This window comes from Sinohyriopsis cumingii, chromosome 10 (assembly GCF_028554795.1).
Source record: "Sinohyriopsis cumingii isolate HCF-2022 chromosome 10, ASM2855479v2, whole genome shotgun sequence".
Lineage (NCBI taxonomy): Eukaryota > Metazoa > Mollusca > Bivalvia > Unionida > Unionidae > Sinohyriopsis > Sinohyriopsis cumingii.
Window position 1 is genome coordinate 32,260,303 of NC_142970.1, and position 22,972 is coordinate 32,283,274.

Consider the following 22,972-nt stretch of genomic DNA (forward strand, 5'->3'; position numbering starts at 1 on the left):
AAGAAAGAAATGGCCTTATCTTGAATTCCTGGAGATCCTTTTACCCAAGTAGAGCATCAGATCCCTCATGGGGATTGTTTAATAATTTTCTAAAAGCATGTACCTATGATTTTCACATCCATTGTGACCTCGTTATCGAAAGATCACAGATTAATGAGAATTATTAAGGCAAATGACACAACATTACTAGTCAGGTTCATTTGTTGATAATGCTTATAAAATGTTCTTTAAGCTACAGTATTTACCTTCAGACAGTGTGTTAATTATCAGCCATGGATCAGTAGAATCTTTTGTTTCAAAAGAAAAATACAACCCGTTTCAAGTTTGTTTCATTGTGTTTTGATCACTGTTGACCCTACAAGAACATCCCATGTGAATGTCTAGGCACTATCACTGTATCCATTATCAAATTTTGCACCATGCACATGTATGTAAGAGTAGGAAAGAACATCAATATACCAGTAATCATATTTTACTTAAATTGCCTGATATATTCAGCAAAGATCTGTCATAAAAATAGAACCTGTCATAATATAAAATGAAGGACGTACAGCAAATGAAAATGTCTCAAATTCAGCAAGGTGCAGCATGTATATAGCTGTCAGCTGTTCAGCAAGATTAGCGTGTAGAGATGGAAAAATGTCGAATTTCTGTGTGAGTGATTTTTATTTTTAACTTGGCTTTAACACTTTTGCAGTAATAATGTTATGATGTCTGCATTGTGGCAGCTTATATTCATGTCTAGAACTGGGGAATCATACCACAGACTTGTAGCTTCATGTCCCACCCAGTCACATTATCCTGACATCAGGCCAACCAGTCCTAACACTATTCTCTTAATGCTAAGGGCCTAGAGAGGCAGCTGTTAGTACCATTTGTATAAGTCTTTGATATGACTCGGTCGGGGTTCAATCCCATGACCTCCCCCATCCAAGGTGGATGATCTAACCACTTGTTGAGTTTGTAGTCATTTCAATTAAATGCCATCGCTGTAGTTATTGGAAACCTGTGTTCAGACATTTTGGTAGACTTTGCAGTCTCAAAGTTCAGAGATTTCCTTTAAATATCAGGATCTTGTCAACACGTGCATGATAAATTTCCATTGTTTGAAAAGCAAGGAAGTGAGCTCATTGTATTCCATGTGACCTGAACAGTAGTTATTTGCGATGGTTTATATCACTAACTTGAAAGCTTCTATCAAAATGCATGACTATGCACTCGCAGTGTCTGAGGAACTAAGCTATGTGAGAGATTTCAGCAAGTGATGGTAGGGATGGAAACACTCTTAATATCGGAAGGAATTTACATGAAAATGGAGGAAGTGATGGATTTGTTATTGTTATGGTTTACTCACGCAGTCCTTTCATGAAAGGATCATGAACTTTGAGCCTGTCAGTGAATATTTAAATGTTCTGTTTTTCACAGGCAGACATCCATTCATTGGAGCATTGTGTAATTTTAGCCCGTCGGTGAATATTTAACTGTTATGTTTCATCCCTGCGGTCATCCTTTCGTGGAAGGATTGTGTAATTGTGAGCCTGTTTAATATCATTCCATACAATAATGCCTGAATACTGAAAGCTTATTTCAAATCATTTTTCTTTTAGTACAGTATGTGGTTATTTCACATAGTGGACCTTAGATTAGGGGTATACATAATGCTCTGTTATGGTCAGTTAAAATGACAAATACAGACACTTGGTCAGTTAAAAACATAATGCAGACACTTGGGATCTCATGTGTTATGTATTTATTTATTTAAATTTTTTGTCAAATGCACACATACAATTTACAGCCAATCATTGTTCCAGAAATGTTTATTAATGGAGTCTCAAGCATGATTTTGCAAGCTTTTTTATGTAACTTCAACAGGTCTTTATGGTTTCAACCAGTAGAATTACCCCATATAATATTGGAATAGTTAAAAATATATACCTGAACAAAGCATATACAGTGTAATATTTCAGAAGAATGTCTTTTTCTTAATCTACAAATTAGTCATAGGTACAAAATTGGATTGTTATATATTATCCGCTTTCACACCAAGAATCATATCAAAACATTCATTCATTACCATTTGTAACTGATAATTTTGATTATTATTCAAAAAATTGCTTCATTCTGGTAGTGAGAAGTAAATCTTTGGTTTTATCCAAATTTAGTAACACTCAATTTGCATTACACATTGTAGAGTATGATCTTGTTGGCACTTGATAAGGTTGTATCACCTACTCTTAAGAACGTTTGGTCTTAAACTAACTAACATTAAAGAACGAAACCAAAATATTTTTAAAATTCAACAAATAATGTATTTCTCGTCAAAAACAAAGATAACATTTAAAAAAGAATTTTCAACAATTAATTTATTTTCCTACTATACAGTGTTAACAAAGTTCATATGGTCTTTGAAGGTCTTTGACAGTTTGGGAAAAATGAGGTAGCATTTTCAAGACCTTGAAAGTTTGGGAAAATCTAGCAGATTACCACAAGGTCTTTAAAAGTCTTTAAAAATTGAAATAAACACAAATATTTTAATTTCTTTCCATAATCACAAATAGAATTGTCCAAGGTTGTTAGATTCAGATGTAGTCGCGTTCCCGGTTTCTTTCTTTTGATGATCCGTTGAGTTTCATTTCATCATTAAACAATTTGTAGTATTCATTGTTTTCTCATATAACATAGCTTGTTTGTAAAATGTTAGTGAAAGTAGGTCTCGGAAATCTATGCTTGTGGTCTTTGAAAGTTTCGGAAAAATCTTGAATTTATCATTCAGAATTCTGTATGAACCCTGGTTAAAATTTAAAAAGAACAGTATTGTGAATTAAATCCCAAATAGTCCCAAAACTTATATCAAAAGTCCGAAAGTTTAGATTATTCTGAATGGATTTCTTTGGTGTTCCGAATGAATTCCAGTTTGAATGTGTTGATGTACCAGTAGCCTGGAATATGGCAGTGTGCCAACATTTTTGATGTATCACAATGGTATAATCCAAAATGTCCTTGAATGAATTCACAATAATCCTGAAATTGTGATTTACCTGTAGTCCAAATAGTATCAATGAACACATTGTAGTTCCGATGAATAATTTAAAGACATAAATCCTCTCAAATAGTAACTGAATTACATCTTAAATTGATTTAACCAAGACTGATGTTACTATGTACAATTAGTAATTCTAAGATAATCAACCTTAAGATTAAAACCCTAAGACACAATTTGAGAACCAGGATGGGGTCATCTTAAGGGAAATTTTAATCAAACAGTAAACAATTAAAAAAAAATTCTAAGGTCATAATCAAGACCTGGTCTAGAACTCAAACCTAGTTCACATGTTTACCCTACATGAAATTATGTATGCAGGCACAAACGCCTACTTATAGTCATGGATATTGGTCAATCACACATCACAAATGAGACATGCATATAATAAACAATCAAGGACAAAAGCCAAACCATTCTTGCTTTGATAGTAAATGTTGACCAGTGATGTGATTTGTACAAATCACATCACTGGTCAACATTTACTATCAAAGCATGAATGAATATTCTATTTTATTGTAATGTTCAGTGTTGGGGGAGGTGCATATTCATCACAACCTTATTTCATTACTTAAGTCTTGGGACATATGACCTATGTAAAAGAGTTTCATCATAAGTTCTATGACAGTAAAACAAATTGTTTATTTTATCATGCCCCAAGATATATGGTAAATACAACATGTATATTTGGTTTGTATTGTGGTTTTATTACATATTACACACTAGGTAAATAGGTATGCAGTGGATTATATAGTACATACTTGGTAATTAAGGATGCACTTCATTACATTTACATACTTGGTAATTGAGTATGCAGTCCATTATGTATTACATACATGTTAATTAAGTATAGAGTCTATTGCATATTATATTCTAGGTAATTATGTATAGTATACAGTCCATTACATATTACATACTAGGTAATTAAGTATAGAGTCCATTACATATTACATACTAGGTAATTATGTTTACAGTCCATAACATATTGCATACTAGGTAATTAAGTATACAGTCCATTACATATTACATTCATGGTAATTAAGTATACAGTCCATTACATATTATATACTAGGTAATTTAGTATACAGTCTTTTACATATTACACACCAGGTTATTAAGTATGTAGTCGATTATATAGTACATACTTGGTATTTAAGGATGCAGTTCATTACATGTTAATACTTGGTAATTAGGTATACAGTCTATTATGTAGTCATACATGGTAATTAAGTATACAGTCTATTACATATTACATACTTGGTAATTAAAGATGCAGTTCATGACATGTTACATGCTAGATAATTTAGTATACAGTCCATTATGTATTACATACGTGGCAATTAAGTATATAGTCCATTCAATATTACGCACTAGGTAATTAAGTATACAGTCCATTACATATTACACACTAGGTAATTAAGTATACAATGGATTAAATAGTATATACTTGGTAATTAAGGATGCACTTCATTACATTTTACATACTTGGTAATTGAATATACAGTCCATTATGTATTACACACATGCTAATTAAGTATACAGTCCATTATGTATTACATACTAGGTAATTAGGTAAAGTCAATTACATAGTAAATAGTAGGTAATTAAGTATACAGTCCATTACATATTACATGCTAGGTAGTTATGTATACGGTCCTTTTAGGACATTTTTGAAGCTATAATGATCTTTTTCATACATTTCAGGAGATCCAAGGAAAGCAAGGTAAGGAACAGAAAGTTTAAGATGTTTCATTTTCTTTTCGTAAGTATGCATGTATTTTTATTAGAGCCACCTAGTCAGGAGTATTTTTTTCTGCAGGTGGGTATTAAATATGGTTTTCCTTATTGTCCGCACAGTTTATATATAGCTTTTATGTGTGAAAGACAGATTGCTTTACAAATTGCATATCAGACATTAACGACGACACAAGATGGAGTAGGAGCTCGAAAGAGAGCTCTAAATGTGTGCAGTTCAAAGGCGAAACAAAAAATGAGTAATCAAAAAGTTAATATTTGAAAAGCAGAGGAGAAACAAAAAATGAAGAAAAGAAATAAACTTAACCCTGACAAACTACCTGAAAACTTTGTTGGAAATCTCATGAAATATATCTTTTGAGTAAATATGATTGATACACACAAATACAATTTTATTTATTAATGAGGCTGTAATACATGTATGTCTTTCAACATTGTATCTCCACAGCCATACAGAATTTTCCAGGCTGATTTAAGGCGAATTTCAGATGGTTTTTTTTTTTAAGCGCTTTCTGCATAAATGATTATTGCTCATATTAAGGGAGCTTAGGCAAAACTTCAGGTGGAATTCAGGGCAGAATTTAGGCGAAATATGCAAATCAGTTGTTCTAATATTCCATTTAAATAAAAAGAATCCGTTTTAGATTTCTGCCTGAAATAAAAATCTGCCTGAAATCCAGTTTCAAAATTTTCCAGGCGAACTTAAGGCGGATTTCAGACAGATTTCTTAAGCGTTTTCTGCCTAACCATAAACCTAAAGAAGCTTAGGCGAATTCCAAGTGGACTTTAGGTGGATTTCTGAAATAAAAATCTGCCTAAGGTTTCCGTCTAAAAAAAGCTGCCTAAAATGTCTACATAAATATCATCCAATAAAAAATCTGATTCAGATTTATATTAAACTGTCTAATGATGTTTTGATATTATTGGGTATCAATGATACTATTCACAATAACTTTTAATTACATTCCCATCAACTTTGCAATCAAGCTGTTCTCATTGCTGCACATTTTTCAAATGGTTATTCAGATTCATATCCTTTACAACAATTCGAATAGCCATGTTTGGCAAGCATGCTCGTTCCCATTAGTTTCGATTACACGACAATTCATTGGGCAAGTACAAACTTTTGACCAATCAGAAAGCTCTTTACAGCAATCATCTGTTAAATAAAATACAGAACAAATACTTATTCGAAAGTTCATTGTGGAATAAGATGGGACAGAACATTATATAAAACAAAACAAACAGTTTAGGAGACGATACTTAAGAAAGTGTCTATATCGAGGAAAATCAGATTCAGGTCAGGAGAAAAGAAAAATTCTGCTTTAAAGCAGAAAACAAGAAAACGACCTTGCACGAGGGCAGTTAAATCCAGTTGAAGGTAAACAAAAAATACAACAAAACTTTGAAAAAGAAACATAACAAGGAAAGATGTGGAAAGAAGTTTGGATTCCCAAAATGAACAAAACAATTACAGCTATTAGAAACAGAAAATATAAATGCTGTTGAAAATCATTCAAATTGTACAAGAAAACAAAAAATTAATTTTATTGTATGTTATTGTTTTTTTTAATTGAAATGTCATTGATATTACAATCAGAAAATATCACTATATTTTAAGAATTGTTGCCAAACTCTCAGTGAAATTTCAATCAAGTTCTCACTGATATTTTCAGAAATGTTGGCAGAGTAAAAGAAATTTCAATCACAAAATTTCAGTGATATTTTCAGAAATTTTGGTAATATCTCAATGAAATTTCACTGAAATTTGACAAAATACCATACCTTTAGTGAACAAAGGATATTTGAATAAATGTCACAAAATTTTCACTGTGATTTCACTGAAATTTCAGTCACATTTTCACTAGGGTGTGATATTTGAGACCATATTTTATTAGGAAGCAAAAAAAGCTTATTTTTCGGAGTAAACATCAGATCAAGTCCAAAATCCACCTTGACTAATCAATGGATTTAGTCGTTCACCTTAGCCATATTCCCAGTCTGCCTAAAGTCCATCTGAATTTGTTTTTATTAGGCGAATTACACCCCAAATCCACCTTAAATCTAGGCAGAATCTGCAAACAAATGTTGTTCGGGCAGGCTATAATATATGTAGATCATTCAACAACCCCTCCCCACATGCTATAATACATGTAAATCTTTCAACATTATATCCGGACAGGCTTTACTATATGTAAATCTTTTAACAACGTATCCTCGCAGCTCTGGATTGCAGCATTCATCTCGCACAACTGATTTTAAGGCCTGGGCTGCAGTCATTATTGTGTACAACTGTTAATGACTGTCTGAACTGCAGTCTTCATACTATGTAACTGATATTGAAGGTCTAGATTGCAAACATCATCACATACAAATGATAATAAAGGTCTGGACTGCAGTTTTCATCCCATACAACTGATATTGAACTGCGGTCTGATTTCGAAGGTCTGACCTTTAGTTTTTCTTTCATAAACTGGCCACTATGTCCAAATCAATTCTTAGTACATATGACAAAAGGGACTTTAGTGTGGGAAAAACGTAAAATATATAGCAGTACCAATATCAGGTTAATAACTAGCAATATGTGGGGTGTGTGAATATGGGAATTTCACAGACAGATGTGAGGGAAACAGTGATAAATAGCATTATATAAACTAATGTAAGTTGGGTGTGAGAACATTCCAATAGCAAGTAAAGTTTAAGGTTTTAGGAAGGCTTTGACAAATCTCGGTAAACAGGTCAGCATCATGACATATCTGGATAACTGGGTCATATTAGTTAGCCAATCATATTCTGAATGTTCGGAAAGGGTCTGGAATTACAAAATGGGCATATAGATAGAGGCAATATAGTGTGGGAGAGACAGCAGAAGGCATAAGGACACAAAGCAAAAAGAAAAGCAGAGGCAGAGAAAGAAAAAAGGAACAGCAGAGATAAGATGTTGTTGGAAGTAAGAATCAGACAGAGATATACAAGATGGGGAGTAAAGAGAATGAATACCTGATAGACATAATAGAGTGATAGATATTCTGAGTGGACAAATATAGTGTGAAACAATGTAGATAAACATTAGTGTAGAATTTGGAGAGGTGAACAGAACTAGTGTGTATATTGGATATAAACAGTAGGTTGAACGGATTTTAGTGTGGAAAAAGTAAACCCTAAACAGCAAACCATGTTATTAGTAAAACAATGGAATACCATCTAGTTACGTGCATGGGGTGAGAAAATAACAAAATAAAGCAAAAATTAATAACAAATGGAATCAAACTATTTTCTATTTGGCTTCCTAAGTCTTCGTTCTTATATTTGTGAGGCCAGCTTAATGCAAGCCAAGAATCAATTCTTCTCAAAATTGTCAAAATTAGGCCAGTTCATTAGGACATTTGGTTTTAATTTTTTTCCATTACAAGATTGGCTTAGGTTTGTAATGTTCAGATTTCCCTCTTATAGAATAATTGACAGTTAGGCCTTTGAACGTGCAGGATTTGTCACTAGTAGAATGAGAGGAATTTGAAAAAACTCTGACCCAGGTTAGGAGGAAAAGGGTCAAGCAGTATTTTCAAACTGCATGAAAAATTTGATACAAGAAAAAATGTGTACGGTATATACATTCTTGGAAAGGGTGTTCATTTTCGCGAAGATCATGGTAGGAGAGCCAAATAGGATTGAGTAGATTGTTATAGTGATAATCTGAGAATTCAGATGTTTAACAGAAATAAAGATGTGGTTTATGGGTGCAAATGTAACACATGAAGCGTTCCATGTGACCAGATGAGACAAAATTATTTATAAGGGTCCTTGATATTTTGAATCATAATGATTTTCGAAATATCATTGACCATATTGTCTCTGTCATGTAAGGTCTACCTTACTTGCATTTTAGTACGCATTGGAATCTACAGTCATGCGTTTTACTTTTACCCACACTAAAATCCCTTTTGTCATATGTATTAAGAATCCCTTTGGTCATATGTATTAAGAATCCCTTTGGTCATATGTATTAAGAATCCCTTTGGTCATATGTATTAAGAATCCCTTTGGTCATATGCATTAAGAATCCCTTTAGTCATATGCATTAAGAATCCCTTTGGTCATATGTATTAAGAATCCCTTTAGTCATATGCATTAAGAATCCCTTTGGTCATATGTATTAAGAATCCCTTTGGTCATATGCATTAAGAATCCCTTTGGTCATATGCATTAAGAATCCCTTTGGTCATATGCATTAAGAATCCCTTTGGTCATATGCATTAAGAATCCCTTTGGTCATACCACACAAAGACAATCTAGCATGTGTACCAAATTTAAAATACATTAAACAAGTCACACGGGCCACAAGACAATCTAGCATGTGTACCAAATTTAAAATACATTAAACAAGTCACATGGGCCACGAGACAGTCTAATATGTGTACCAAATGTAAACTACATTGAACAAGTAACATGGGCCACAAGACAATCTAGCATGTGTACCAAATTTAAAATACATTAAACAAGTCACACGGGCCACAAGACAATCTAGCATGTGTACCAAATTTAAAACACATTAAACAATTGTTCAATGTATTTTAAATTTGGTATACATACTAGATTGTCTTGTGGCCCATATGACTTTTTTGGTGGGTTTCATGGGTCATAGAGAAGTCGGGGCATCTTTCAATTACTAGGAAAAATGGGAAAAGCCATTAAAAAAAAATATTAAGTCAGGTAAATTAAAATTGAGTACAAATTCAGGATAGATTGAGGGAATTTTGTAAACTCAGAGAAATTTTACTATTAATGAGCATGGGAGGAAATGGGTTGCATAACGTCAAATTTGCTTCAGCATGAACTATTTTGAATAAATCTTGCCAACTTTTGGTTATTTGCATTAATTCAAAGACAGCTTTCCTTTAAATCAAGACAGATGTTTCACTCTGCTTATTGATACAATGGACATATAATGTAAGAACTAAAAAGTTCAAAAATTTGCAAGATTTTGCTAACTTTGTATCATAACGAATTTGGATCCTATGTCTCATTAGTCGTTACACTTTCTTGTATATTTAAGCAGCCAATGTTTTCATTCCTATTAATGTGTTGATCTTTCATCTGAGTGGCTGAGCGTTTTATCAATCTGTAATCCATATTTCTAATATGATTATGATCAAACTTGGACTGTAGGCTTGTGATGATCAAGATCTTGCATTAGCTTTATAGTGTATTACATACAGATATTGCATGAAGTGTTCTTTTATCTGGTTGGCTGAGTTTATTATCAGTCTAGAAGCCATATTTTTACCTGCAAAAGATCGATTATACATGGAATATGGTTGTAGGATCAAGTTACATGTTTGATAATGAGCACATGAATACAACCAATTAATATTAATGATGTCGTATTGCATCTGATTGGATGGACTTGTTACCAACCTAGAGAGTACCATATTTCTGAGCCAAAACTTTGAGCAAATGTGGTAAAATTGTCTAAAATCATCCAGATGTATGATACAGTTTTTAGCAAGATCAGCATGTTGATGAGATGGTTGGCAGACTTTGTCAAATTGCTTTAGAAGAACCCACTTACTGTGTCACATAACTTTAGAGGGCGCCAGATGTCATAGTGGGCTAAGCTGCTTGTCTTTTATGACAATCATAATATACAATAGTAATCAAAATTAGCACAGCTAGAAATAGTTCTTAATTTTTTGTGTTCTGTAACCATTTCTTCACTCTGTCTTGAAAGGAATGGGAAGTATCACATGATATTGACTATTGACAAAACAATTTTGGCAAATCAGAGCTCTTAAAACCAGATATAAATAAACTTTTGAATATAGAATGTGTACATTAATTTAGCAATATATACAGGTAACTAATTAATACTCAACAAGGATTAAAATGAATAATTTTTAATGTGTAACTCAAAAACAGTCTCAGTAGATAAAATAATTTGGCCAAAGATAAGTTTGTAAAATTGATGAACCATTATAATCTTGAGATCAAGGCATCATTAGGACTAGTAACATAGTGGTTAGTTTGCTATATTCCATTGCAGGAGTAGTGGACTTCATTCCTGGCTCAGGCTGGGTAAATTTCCCTATTGTATATGTAGACAGGAGACTGAACTTCCATTGCCCAGAGACACTAGACAATATATTATACTTTCATTGCTCAAAGGCACAAAGCAAGAGACTTTACTTTTAGTACCCAAAGACACTTGACAAAACATGCTAAAGTGGGCTTAGCTCAACCAAACCAGAAACATTATGCATAACTTATATTGTTATTGCTATTCCTTCTGAATGAATGAACACTTGAACATAGGTTTTTCACCTTTTAACTTTGTCCTAATAACAAAGTCTGTCAATCTGATATGCAATATGGCCACATTAGCAGCCACTATGAAAATCTTCCTAAAGCTAATCTGCCTGAATGGAAAGTCATGCCATCATAAGGATTTCACCAAGATAATTCTTATTGGTCTGAACTGAAAATGGTGCCACCAGAACACCCCAAGTCTTTGAAAATAAAGTCATGAAACTTGGTTTGCAGTTTCATCCTTGTGTCTGGTTAGTGCGGAACGAATTTGATCTGTGCCATATTTGAGGTCATTTCATATCTTCTATGCCATGACCTGGAAATTACTTGAAATATTTGTTTTGTGCCTTTAGCTCTGTTTAATAAAATATACCTCAATATGATGAGGAGTTATTTCATTAAACAAAGCAAAGATACCCATTACCTTAAGAAAAACCTTTGAACAACAACAATTCTGATTCATGTTAAAAAAAAACAGAGCTTTGTCTGCAAACGTTATTGTTAAAGGTGTTGAATGACTGAATCATTAATGAGCAGGAAACTATACATGTATATAATTATGCATTTAATCCTTGGAAAGAACTTTTCTAGTACAATGGCAATGTATCAAGTTGGAAGGTAGCTTACTGGGGTATTTTCTTACAGAATTTGGTAACCTTGTTTATTTAACTTTTCTACAGTTATATGTGTCAGGTGATCAATATCAGAACTGTTTTGGCCAGAAGAGCCTATGTGATGGGCCTGCATCTGTCATCTATTAACAGGTATCTGTGATCACTGCACATTGTAAACTGCATGGAGGAAAGTCATGGAACTTGGCATGTAATTTCCTCTTTGGGTCCAGTTGGTTTAGAATGAAATTTATACGTTCGAGGCATCTAATATGGCCCCCATGTTTGCCATCTTAAATATCTGATTGCTAAGTGGATGGGCATAACAACGAGAGGCGTACCCTGGCTTGTACATCAGACATGGCTGTCATGCCACCCAGCTTGAAAATCTTGTTATCACTACCCATATTTATCAAAATGTTTGTTTTCAATTAAAAACTTCTTACGACTAGCAAATGATGTTAAAGGAAAATGGTACCGTATTGGCGGTCCACTAAAGTTCGTTATTACGAATCGTACAACCAGCATGGCTGCCATGGTAGCAGTCTTCTAAACCTTGTTATTGCTACCCGTACAACCAGCCTTGCTGCCATTGTTACAGTCTTCTAAACTTTCTTATTGCTACACATACCATCAGCATGGCTGCCATGATTGCAGTCTTCTAAACCTTATTCTTGCTACTCGTACAACCAGCATGGCTGCCATTGTGGAAGTCATCTAAACCTTGTTATGGCAGTTTTGGTTGAAGTCGTCTAAACCTTTTTGTTGTTGTTACTCTTACAAACAACATGGCTGCCGTGGTGGCAATCTTCTTAGCCTTATTATCACAAATCCTGATTGTTTTTTTGTTGTTGTAATAACTTGGAATTTTCACTAAATCGCTCTTTTGCATTATTCTGCACGTCCTAGATTAAAATGATACTTTTGTAAGCTCTAAAATGTCTGCTTCATTGACATATTGTACACTTTAGTCAGTGGGAACATGGGTTTTTCCTTTAAAGTCTTTCAAACTATGCGTCAGGTCTGAATGAAAATTGCGACGGCAGCCATTGTGGCCATTTAACGAATCGTGCTCTCACTACGGCTCTTTGAAGAATGGTGGCATTGTCATTTGGTATTCATTGAAACACCTTTTGCACTACACTCATGTGATCAGGCATGAATGTAAATAGTACATTTCTGACCAACAGCATGTCTGCAGTATTGTGTACAAGGTTGAAAATGCAGATATTGGGTTAAATATAGGAGTCACTAACTGCTTTGTACTTAGTCCATATAATAATAATAATAATAATAATAATAATAATAATAATAATAATAATAATAATAATAAGCTGAGGCTTTGGCTTTCCACCAGACTCACTATTCATAAGCAAATCTAGGAAGCTGATAAGAAGAATGTCACAAACATAGTCCATGCAGCGAAATCAGCCGACTACAGTAATAAGGTCATGGAAAGTTCCAGCTGAAAAGAGCTTTTCGAGATTACTAATAAGCTAATGTCAAGGAACAAATGTACACCACTTCCATCTACTTTCTCTCTAGTCGACCTTCTGGACCTGTTTGTAAATTTCTTCCGCGACACGGTACAAACCATTAAAGATAAGCATGACAGCACAATTTTAATTGACTCATCGTCACCATACAGTTGGGATACAGAATTTCAGCGGCAACCATTAGCATCATTTGAACCTGTCTCTATTAATGTAGTACTTACAATCCTCATAAAGAGTGCACCAAAGTCATGTGAACTTGATCCCATTCCAACATCACTGCTGCTTGAGTGCTCAGATCCAGTATTGCCTTCACTGACTGTTATTAATACCGTTCTCTCATCCGGGGTATTCCCATCATTTTTCAAAACAGCCATTGTAAAGCCTCTGCTGAAGAAGCCAAAAATTGACCATAACGATTTCAATAACTACCGCCCAGTTCCTAATCTCACATTCATATAAAAAATCTTAGAAAAGATTGTTCTATCCCAGCTTGTATCTCATCTGAATTCAAACAGTCTTTTTAGCAATGTACAATCTGCACATCGCCCTTGCCACAGTACTGAAACTACACTTCTAAAAGTAGTTAAACTAAAGTTAAACCTTGAATTATGTTTCCTATTCCCCAATGGTCATATTACTATTATAACTATCGTGAATTCATGAATTGACTGTCATCTACCAGTCCTGGTATTGCTATTCGTCATTGGTCATATCACTGTTGTAACTATCTGGAATTCATGAGTTGACTGTCATCTACCAATCCTGGTATTACTATTCCTCAATGGTCATATCACTGTTGTAACTATCTGGAATTCATGAGTTGACTGCAATCTACCAATCCTGGTATTGCTATTCCTCAATGGTCATATCACTATTGTAACTATCTGGAATTCATGAGTTGACTGTCATCAACCAATCCTGTTATTGCTAGTCCTCCTCATTGGTCATATCAGTATTCCAAGAAAAGACTTCATATGATGCAATACATTCATCCCATGCTTAAGTGCCATTTTTAAAATTTCCTATCATTACACCTCCTGAATCATGGTCATATCAACATGTTTTCAATAAGCTACCTCTTTTGATGTCTACTTAGTCATAGATGAAAATGATACTTACTTGAAATCCAATAAGGTCATGACAGCATCCATATAAAAAATATTTGTATTGCTTGCTATTCGTCTTGAACAGAAAGTCATATTGAGACAGGGCTGTTAACGTCAACAACATTTCGTATTATGTCTACTTGTTCCTGAACGAAAATGGAGCCGATCTGGGATCTGGTATGGCTGCCACAGTAGCCAGCTAAAAAAATATTACTACTTCTCATGGATAAATGACCATATCGTCATGAATTTTCATTTTAAAAAAGTCGTATAATATTTAGTTGCTTTTAAATTAAAATGGTTTTGATATGATTTATGATACGTGTCAAACGTGAAAAGCTTGTTTTAGCTGTGCCCTTTAAACGGAAAGTCCTTTTGACATGAGGTTTTCATTAAAGGTGCTATTAAATGATCAATCCTCAACATGGCCACCATTATGGCTATCTTGAAAGTAATATCTCTACTCTTTCCAGTTGGATGCTGTATCAAAATGGTGTTAAATCAATAGATGTTTTATGTTAAAATCTTATTTTCACTAATTTCTTGAATGGATGGTCATTATGATTTTGGGGTTTTCATCAGCAGACTTCTTATGATGAAACCTTGTTTTAGCTATTTCCCCTGAATGGATTATCAGCATGACATGGAATTTCACCAAAATATTTATTATGATTTCTACATTGACTTACTTGAAAATGTTGCCAAGCTGTCTTCAAGTATAGCCAGGATAGGATCAAATTTGAAAGCAGTGTTATTGCAGAAGAATAAGACAATTTCAACATTCATTATTTAAGAGGAAGAAATGGGTTTATCTTGAATTCCTGGTATTACCGTTATGCTGATTCATCATCATGCATGGCTATTGTTCCAAACAGTAGAAAATGAATGACTTTAAAGATTTGTATGTAAACATTCAAAAGTTGACTACATTTTACAAAATAACGTGCTGGCATAACTGTCTTTCAAGTTGATAAAAATAATGCCCACCTACCCTGTAATCTGCCACTTTTACAAAATTAAAAATAAAACTAAATATAAAAGACATTGCAAATAGTGCTGACAAGAATATGACTCAGTTGGGCAAATAATGCACTTTTAATGCCCAATTTGTCTGCCGTCACAAAAAAGAAATTAACTTTTTTATATCAATCTATTATCAGATTTTTCTGACGATAGATAATTCATTGACAGTCAGATGAGCAATCTTAGACCTACTTGGGTTTATTGTTTTTGACAATAGGAGTTCTTGTTTTATCTTGTTTCTCTATGTCTAGCTTATCTGTTTCCGATTCATTGGCCTCTTGATCAAGCATACCTATATCTGCCATAGTGATTGAACATGGATTTAAGTTGTCGAAATGAAAAAGACTGACAACAACAGTTAAGGAAAAAATTTGAAGGCTTGTTATTTTTCCAGACTTTATTATTATTCTGCTGAAAACTCGTTTATTGTGCTTGTTAATATACTGATATGATGTTTGATTAAACACAGCCATGTCTGACATAAATGACTGGACAGTGAATGATGTGGCTAAGAGTAAAAAGAAAAAAGGGCTGGCATCAGTTGTGTCTTACAGTAAGATCAAAAGGAATCACTTCAGTGAAGTAACTTAGACTGATATGAAAAAGACTGACATCTGCTGAGGTTGCATATACTAGAGTGATATAAAAAAGACTGGTCTCAGTTGATGTGGCTTATACTAAGATTAAAAAGACTGACATCAGTTGGAGTGTCCTAGAGTAATATTAAAAAGACTGACATCAGTTGGAGTGTCCTAGAGTAGTATTAACAAGACTGACATCAGTTGGAGTGTCCTAGAGTAATATTAAAAGACTGACATCAGTTGGAGTGTCCTAGAGTAATATTAAAAAGACTGGCATCAGTTGGAGAGTCGTAGACTAATATTAAAAAGACTGACATCAGTTGGAGTGTCTTAAAGTAGTATTAAAAAGACTGACATCAATTGGAGTGTCTTAGAGTAATATTAAAAAGACTGACATCAGTTGGAGTGTCCTAGAGTAATATTAAAAAGACTGACATCAGTTGGAGTGTCTTAGAGTAATATTAAAAAGATTGACATCAGATAGAGTGTCTTATAGTAATATTAAAAAGACTGGCATCAGTTGGAGAGTCCTAGAGTAATATTATAAAGACTGACATCAGTTGGAGTGTCTTATAGTAATATTGAAAAGACTGCTATCAGTTGGAGTGCCTTAGAGTAGTATTAAAAAGACTGACATCAGTTGGAGTGTCCTTGAATAATATTAAAAAGACTGACATCAGTGAAATGGTTTAGAGTAATATGAATAACACTGATATCAATTGAAATGGTTTATTAATTTTAAAAAGACTGACATCAATTGAAGTTGCTAAGAGTAATATGAAAATAAACTGACAACAGTGAAGAGGCTGTGATCAAAATGAACAAGACTAGCATCAGTTGGAGTGACTGAGAGTAATATGAAAAAGACCAACATCAGTGAAGAGACTGAGCGTAATGTGAACAAGACTGATATAAGTGATTTGGCTTAGAATAATATAAAAAAGACTGACATCAGTTGAAATTGCTTAGATTAATAAGAAAATGACTGACTTCAATCAGAACGATTTAGAATAATATAGAAAAACTGTCATCACTAGAAGTGATTTATAATAATATCTACAAGATTGACATCATATGAAATGGCTTAGGGTAATAAAAAAAAGACTGACATCATTTAGGTAGAAACTCTTTTCAAGCTGATTATTTTCTTGATTTTATTTTTATGTGGAATAAATATCATTTTTTGTGTTAATGTAACATAATAGCAATCCTTTCTTTTAAAAGAGGATATCTCTACTTTATGCTTTTAGAACTTGGATGTCTGTCTCTTCCTTATGACTTTATAACTTGGATGTCTCTACCTTATGACTTTCGAACTTGGATGTCTCTACCTTATGACTTTAGAATTTGGATGTCTCTGCCTTATGCCTTTATCTCTTGGATGTCTTTATCTTATGACTTTAAAACTTGGATGTCTCTACCTTAGGTCGTTATCACTTGGATGTCTCTACGTTATGACTTTAGAACTTGGATGTCTAAGCCTTATGACTTTAGAACTTGGATGTCTCTACCTTATGACTTTTTAACCTGGATGTCTCTACCTTGTGCCTTTAGAACTTGGATGCCTCTACCATATGACTTTTGAACCTGGATGTCTTTGCCTTATGCCTGTAGAACATGGATGTCTATTCCTTATGTCTTTAGAACTTGGATGGCTCTACCTTAGGCCTTTATAACTTGCATGTCTCTACCTACTGCTTTTATCACCTTATGACTTTAGAACTTGGATGTCTCTACCTTGCGCTTTTATCACTTGGATGTTTCTACCTTATGACTTTATCACTTGGATGTATTTACCTTAGGCCTTTATAACTAGCATATCTCTACCTAGTGCCTTTATCACTTGGATGTCTCTACCTTTTGCCTTTATAACTTGCATGTCTCTACCTAGTGTCTTTATAACTTGCATGTCTCTACCTAGTGCCTTTATCACTTTGACGTCTCTACCATCGGCTTTTATCACTTGGATGTCTCTACCTAGTGCCCTTTGTCACTTGCATGTCTCTACCTTAGGCCTTTATCACTTGGATGTCTCTGCCTAAAGACTTTATCTCTTGAATGTCTCTACCTTATGACTTTCGAACTTGGATGTCTCTACCTTATGATTTTAGAACTTGGATGGCTCTACCTTATGACTTTATCTCTTGAATGTCTCTACCTAATGACGTTAGAACTTGGATGTCTCTACCTTTTGACTTTAGAACTTGGATGTCTCTACCTTATGACTTTATCTCTTGAATGTCTCTACCTTATGACTTTAGAGCTTGGATGTCTCTACCTTATGACTTTAGAGCTTGGATGTCTCTACCTTGTGCTTTTATCACTTGGAGCTCTTTACCTTATGACTTTATCACGTGGATGTATTTACCTTAGGCTTTTATAACTTGCATGTCTCTACCTAGTGTCTTTATAACTTGCATGTCTCTACCTAGTGCCTTTATCACTTTGACGTCTCTACCTTCGGATTTTATCACTTGGATGTCTCTACCTTAGGCCTTTATCTCTTGAATGTCTCTACCTAATGACTTTATCTCTTGAATGTCTCTACCTGATGACTTTATCACTTGGATGTCTCTACCTTATGACTTTATCACTTGGATGTTTCTACCTTATGACTTTAGAATTTGGATGTCTCTACCTAATGACTTTATCTCTTGAATGTCTCTACCTAATGACTTTATCTCTTGAATGCCTCTACCTTATGACTTTCGAACTTGATTGTCTCTACATTAGGCCCTTATAACTTGGATGTGTCCTTATGACTTTCAAACTTGAATGTCTCTACCTTATGATTTTAGAACTTGGATGGCTCTACCTTATGACTTTATCTCTTGGATGTCTCTACCTTATGACTTTAGAACTTGGATGTCTCTACCTAATGACTTTTATCTCTTGAATGTCTCTACCTTATGACTTTCGAACTTGAATGTCTCTACCTTATGACTTTCGAACTTGGATGTCTCTACCTTATGACTTTATCACTTGGATGTCTCTACCTTATGACTTTAGAACTTGGATGTCTTTACCTTATGACTTTATCTCTTGAATGTCTCTACCTTATGACTTTATCTCTTGAATGTCTCTACCTTATGACTTTCGAACTTGAATGTCTCTACCTTACGACTTTATCACTTGGATGTCTTTACCTTATGACTTTATCTCTTGAATGTCTCTACCTTATGACTTTGTCTCTTGAATGTCTCTACCTTATGACTTTCGAACTTGAATGTCTCTACATTAGGCCCTTATAACTTGGATTGCTCTACTTACGACTTTATGATTTGGTTGTCTCGTTTTACTAACAGGGATGTACAGAAGCCTGGGGGTACAGAATGAAACCCAAGTGTCTCAAGCAGGGAAAATGAAAGCTGATGTTGATCAGACTGAGGCAGTGTTTGTCCATGACCAGCTAGTGCAACGGGCCAAGTCGGTTGGCATAATCAGATCACCTGGTACAAGTGGTACAGGATTTCGTGTTGGGCCCAACTATATCATGACAGCAAAACATGTTGTTGATAGGATTATTCAAGGGGGTGAGTATCAAGAAATATTCATATCAAAATGACCTTGTGCTATCACTTAGGTTGCACATGTTTCTGTAAAAGAATTACCTTCACATGGTAGGAAATTTCCTAAACAATACATATGGAAACATTAATACTGTTTTGGTCAGATTGACAAAAATAGCAAATTCTTGTGTCCAGCACAAGATGTTACAAGTTTATGAAAGAGCAAATCGAGAGGACAGGTTAATGTTCTCAGGGACCAAGGCTTTTTAAAGCTGTTGGTTCCTTAGGCCAGAAAGAAATTCAGTTTTAACACTGGATACATTTATAAATAGTTCAACCTGTAGATATCGACTGCTTTTCTGAAATTGATATATGGTACAGATAGCTGGTCTTGACATACAGGCGAGAGTCTTGAAGGTAGAGATGAAGACAGAGTGCATGATAAACTGAATGCCCTGCACCTGGCAGAGGCATACATTCATACACGCATGCATCTTACTATTCAGTGTGTAATATATATATATATATATATATATATATATATATATATATATATATATATATATATATATATATATATATATATATATATATATATATATATATATATATATATATATATATATATATATATATATATATATATATATATATATATATATATATATATTAATTCATGGATGATAACATCACTCATACAGGACTGAGTAAAAAGTACTGTTTGTGTAATACTCGCCCATTATTAACATTAAGCTTGAAGTCTGTTTGTTTTTCTCAATTAACTGGCATGATCAAAATGCAAGGAAGAAAAAAGAAGCCAACAGATTATAATATTTATGGCAATCCTCTCTAGATGGGAGATTACCACCTTTGGCTTCCTCTTCTGAAGTCACATGGAGGGGTCAGAGACTTACATAGAGACAGAGGATATGGATACCCTCCATTTGTCACATCTCCTTCTGACAATTCAGTAAAACGTGGTCCGTGTATTGCGTAGTCACCTTGCCCTTTAGGCAGCCATCTGAAACGGAAATCTTGCTTCAAACGTACTGCATAGCTTCAAACTGTGAGGGTCCAAATACCATTGCATTTTAAATTTTTCTGACCAAATTGTATATCTATCTATCTATCTATCTATCTATCTATCTATATATATATATATATATATATATATATATATATATATATATATATATATATATATATATATAGTCATAACAGGAAGAGGAATCACATATTCAGAGAATCTACGGAATATTTATTATTATAACTATTATTACTAATAGTAGCAGTATTATTATTATTATTATTCTTATTACTAGCACAATAACAGTTTGTATTTATGTCATCATCATCATCTTATTATAAAAAGATATATTTTCTGCATGCTTGTTATTTTTTATGCAAAACTATTTCGTTAGTATTTACTATTTATTGTTGTTTTATCAAACCTCTGTAGTAGACTTTATTGTTATTATTATTATAAGTGCTATTATTATTATTATTATTATTCTTTACATTTATTTTAGTTATGATTATAGTTATTATTATTACAATAATAATTATCCTATTATTTTTCCTCATCATCATTACAAAGAAAAGAATTTATTTGTACAAGTTTGGATCCCCACTCCACCAGATAAAATGAAAAAAAAGTGATTTTCACAACCCTGACACATCGCAGAACTTCATTTCTCCATGTCAACATTATAAGCAGGTTTTTTGTTTGAGGTTCTGCTCACGAGCAATTCTTACTGTAACCATATAAGCCTGTAAGAAGCAAATACTACTTTGATGTCTACTTGTCAGTGTATCCATACTTCAAATTTTCTTTGTGCACTTTGTATGTAACAAGGTCGATATAGCTATCACCACATCTGTCTGAATGTTGGTGCCCCCTCCATCGTTATGTCCGTTTTGTATCTAACTGGGGTGTGATAAAGTCACTATGTCTCTATCTGGCTGTATGTTCATCCCTTTAACTATATGTCAAGTTTGTATCTACCTATGATGTAACAAAGAGGATATAGCTATCACTAGGTCTCTCACTGGCTGTATATTCATCCCTTTAACTATAAGTCAAGTTTTTATCTACCTATGATGTATAAAAGTGGATATAGCAGATAGCTATCACCACATCTGTCTGAATGTTGGTGCCCCTTCCATCGCTATGTCCATTTTGTATCTAACTGGGGTGTGATAAAGTCACTACGTCTCTCTCTGGCTTTATGTTCATCCCTTTAACTATATGTCAAGTTTTTATATACCTATGATGTAATAAAGAGGATATAGCTATCACTAGGTCTCTCTCTGGCTGACTGTTCATCCCTTTAACTATATGTCAAGATTTTATCTACCTATGATATAACAAAGGGGATATAGCTGTCCGAATGTCTCTCCAGCTATCTGCACATCACTCCTTGCATATGTAAATGTTCTTTTAAATATGTGTGTAAAAAAGGTAATATAGCCATCAGAATGCCTCTGTCTTCACATCCCTCTTTCCATAAGTCTAATTTATATCTACCTGGAGTGTAAAAAGGGGGTACCCAGCTAATAATTCAACAATGTTGCAGCAACTTTACACTAAGATTTTCGGAATCATGTCATATAACGTTGTGGCAAAGTGATTTTGGTGAACTTGCTGGAATGTTGCTACGATATTTGTGTTTAATGTCACAATGTAACATTCGTACAACGTTCATAACATATACTGAAAAGTGAAGAATGAAATCTGCTTGTGTTTGTGAACACATTTGGGTCAAGAAAGTCCAAAATGTCAGTTAAACATTGCAAAAATGCCAACATTACTATCCAGCTAAAAGAAGGCTGCCATTGCCATCACGTTTGATATAAGGTCTGCGTCATTTTCATTTGTACAAACTAAACATCGCCAGTCGTTTAACAGTTATAGAAGGAGTATATTTAAGAAGATAAAGCATGTAAATGCACAAATCTCACATATAATGCACACATTTGTGCACTTGAAATGCAGTGATATGTGATAACTATGCAAATTAGTTCAGCGTCGCACATATAAAAATACATTCTGCTCTGTACATACTTTTTTATTTAACTGTTAAGATAAACTGAATAAGAATCTGAAAAGATTGGATAGTAAGGCAACTTAATTAAAAAGAGTCAAGCGGTATAGAAAAGCAAATGACTCAACATAAAGTTTACCATCACTTTATTTTTATGTTGATTTTTTGAATTGTATTAAGTGTAAAAATCAGAATCAATATCCTCCTCAGCAATGCCGGTCTGTGTCATATTCTGCTTACTACTGCAAAGAGAAGAAAATAATGCTTGAATAAAGTCATGTCATCTCAACACGGCTTATGAAACTTTATTTGCAGTACTTGTGTTAACCTTAATACAATTAAGCACCAGGCATGGTTAATATTAACTTTGCACACGTCATTTCAAGCAAGTGGATGGTGAAATCAATTTGCACAAAGGTAGATTTTATTTTTCCAGATAATGTTTTTCCAATAAACTTTCAAGTAGAGGCAGAAGATGAATGTAACGTGTAGTTGTCTGTAGAG

General features: G+C 33.8%; 2 protein-coding genes across 2 annotated transcripts in view; both read left to right on the forward strand.

Annotated features, from left to right (window-relative positions):
* LOC149789845 (uncharacterized) overlaps positions 1 to 22,972 on the forward strand; it is a 244,281-nt gene that overhangs the window by 100,778 nt on the left and 120,531 nt on the right. The window lies entirely within an intron of this gene.
* Positions 1 to 22,972, forward strand: part of LOC149789846 (uncharacterized) — a 43,932-nt gene that overhangs the window by 13,080 nt on the left and 7,880 nt on the right. Inside the window, exons 5-6 of the mRNA XM_089971996.1 lie at positions 4,745 to 4,763; positions 19,221 to 19,448. Coding sequence (XP_089828122.1) covers positions 4,745 to 4,763; positions 19,221 to 19,448 — 247 coding nt within the window. The remainder of the gene's footprint in view (positions 1 to 4,744; positions 4,764 to 19,220; positions 19,449 to 22,972) is intronic.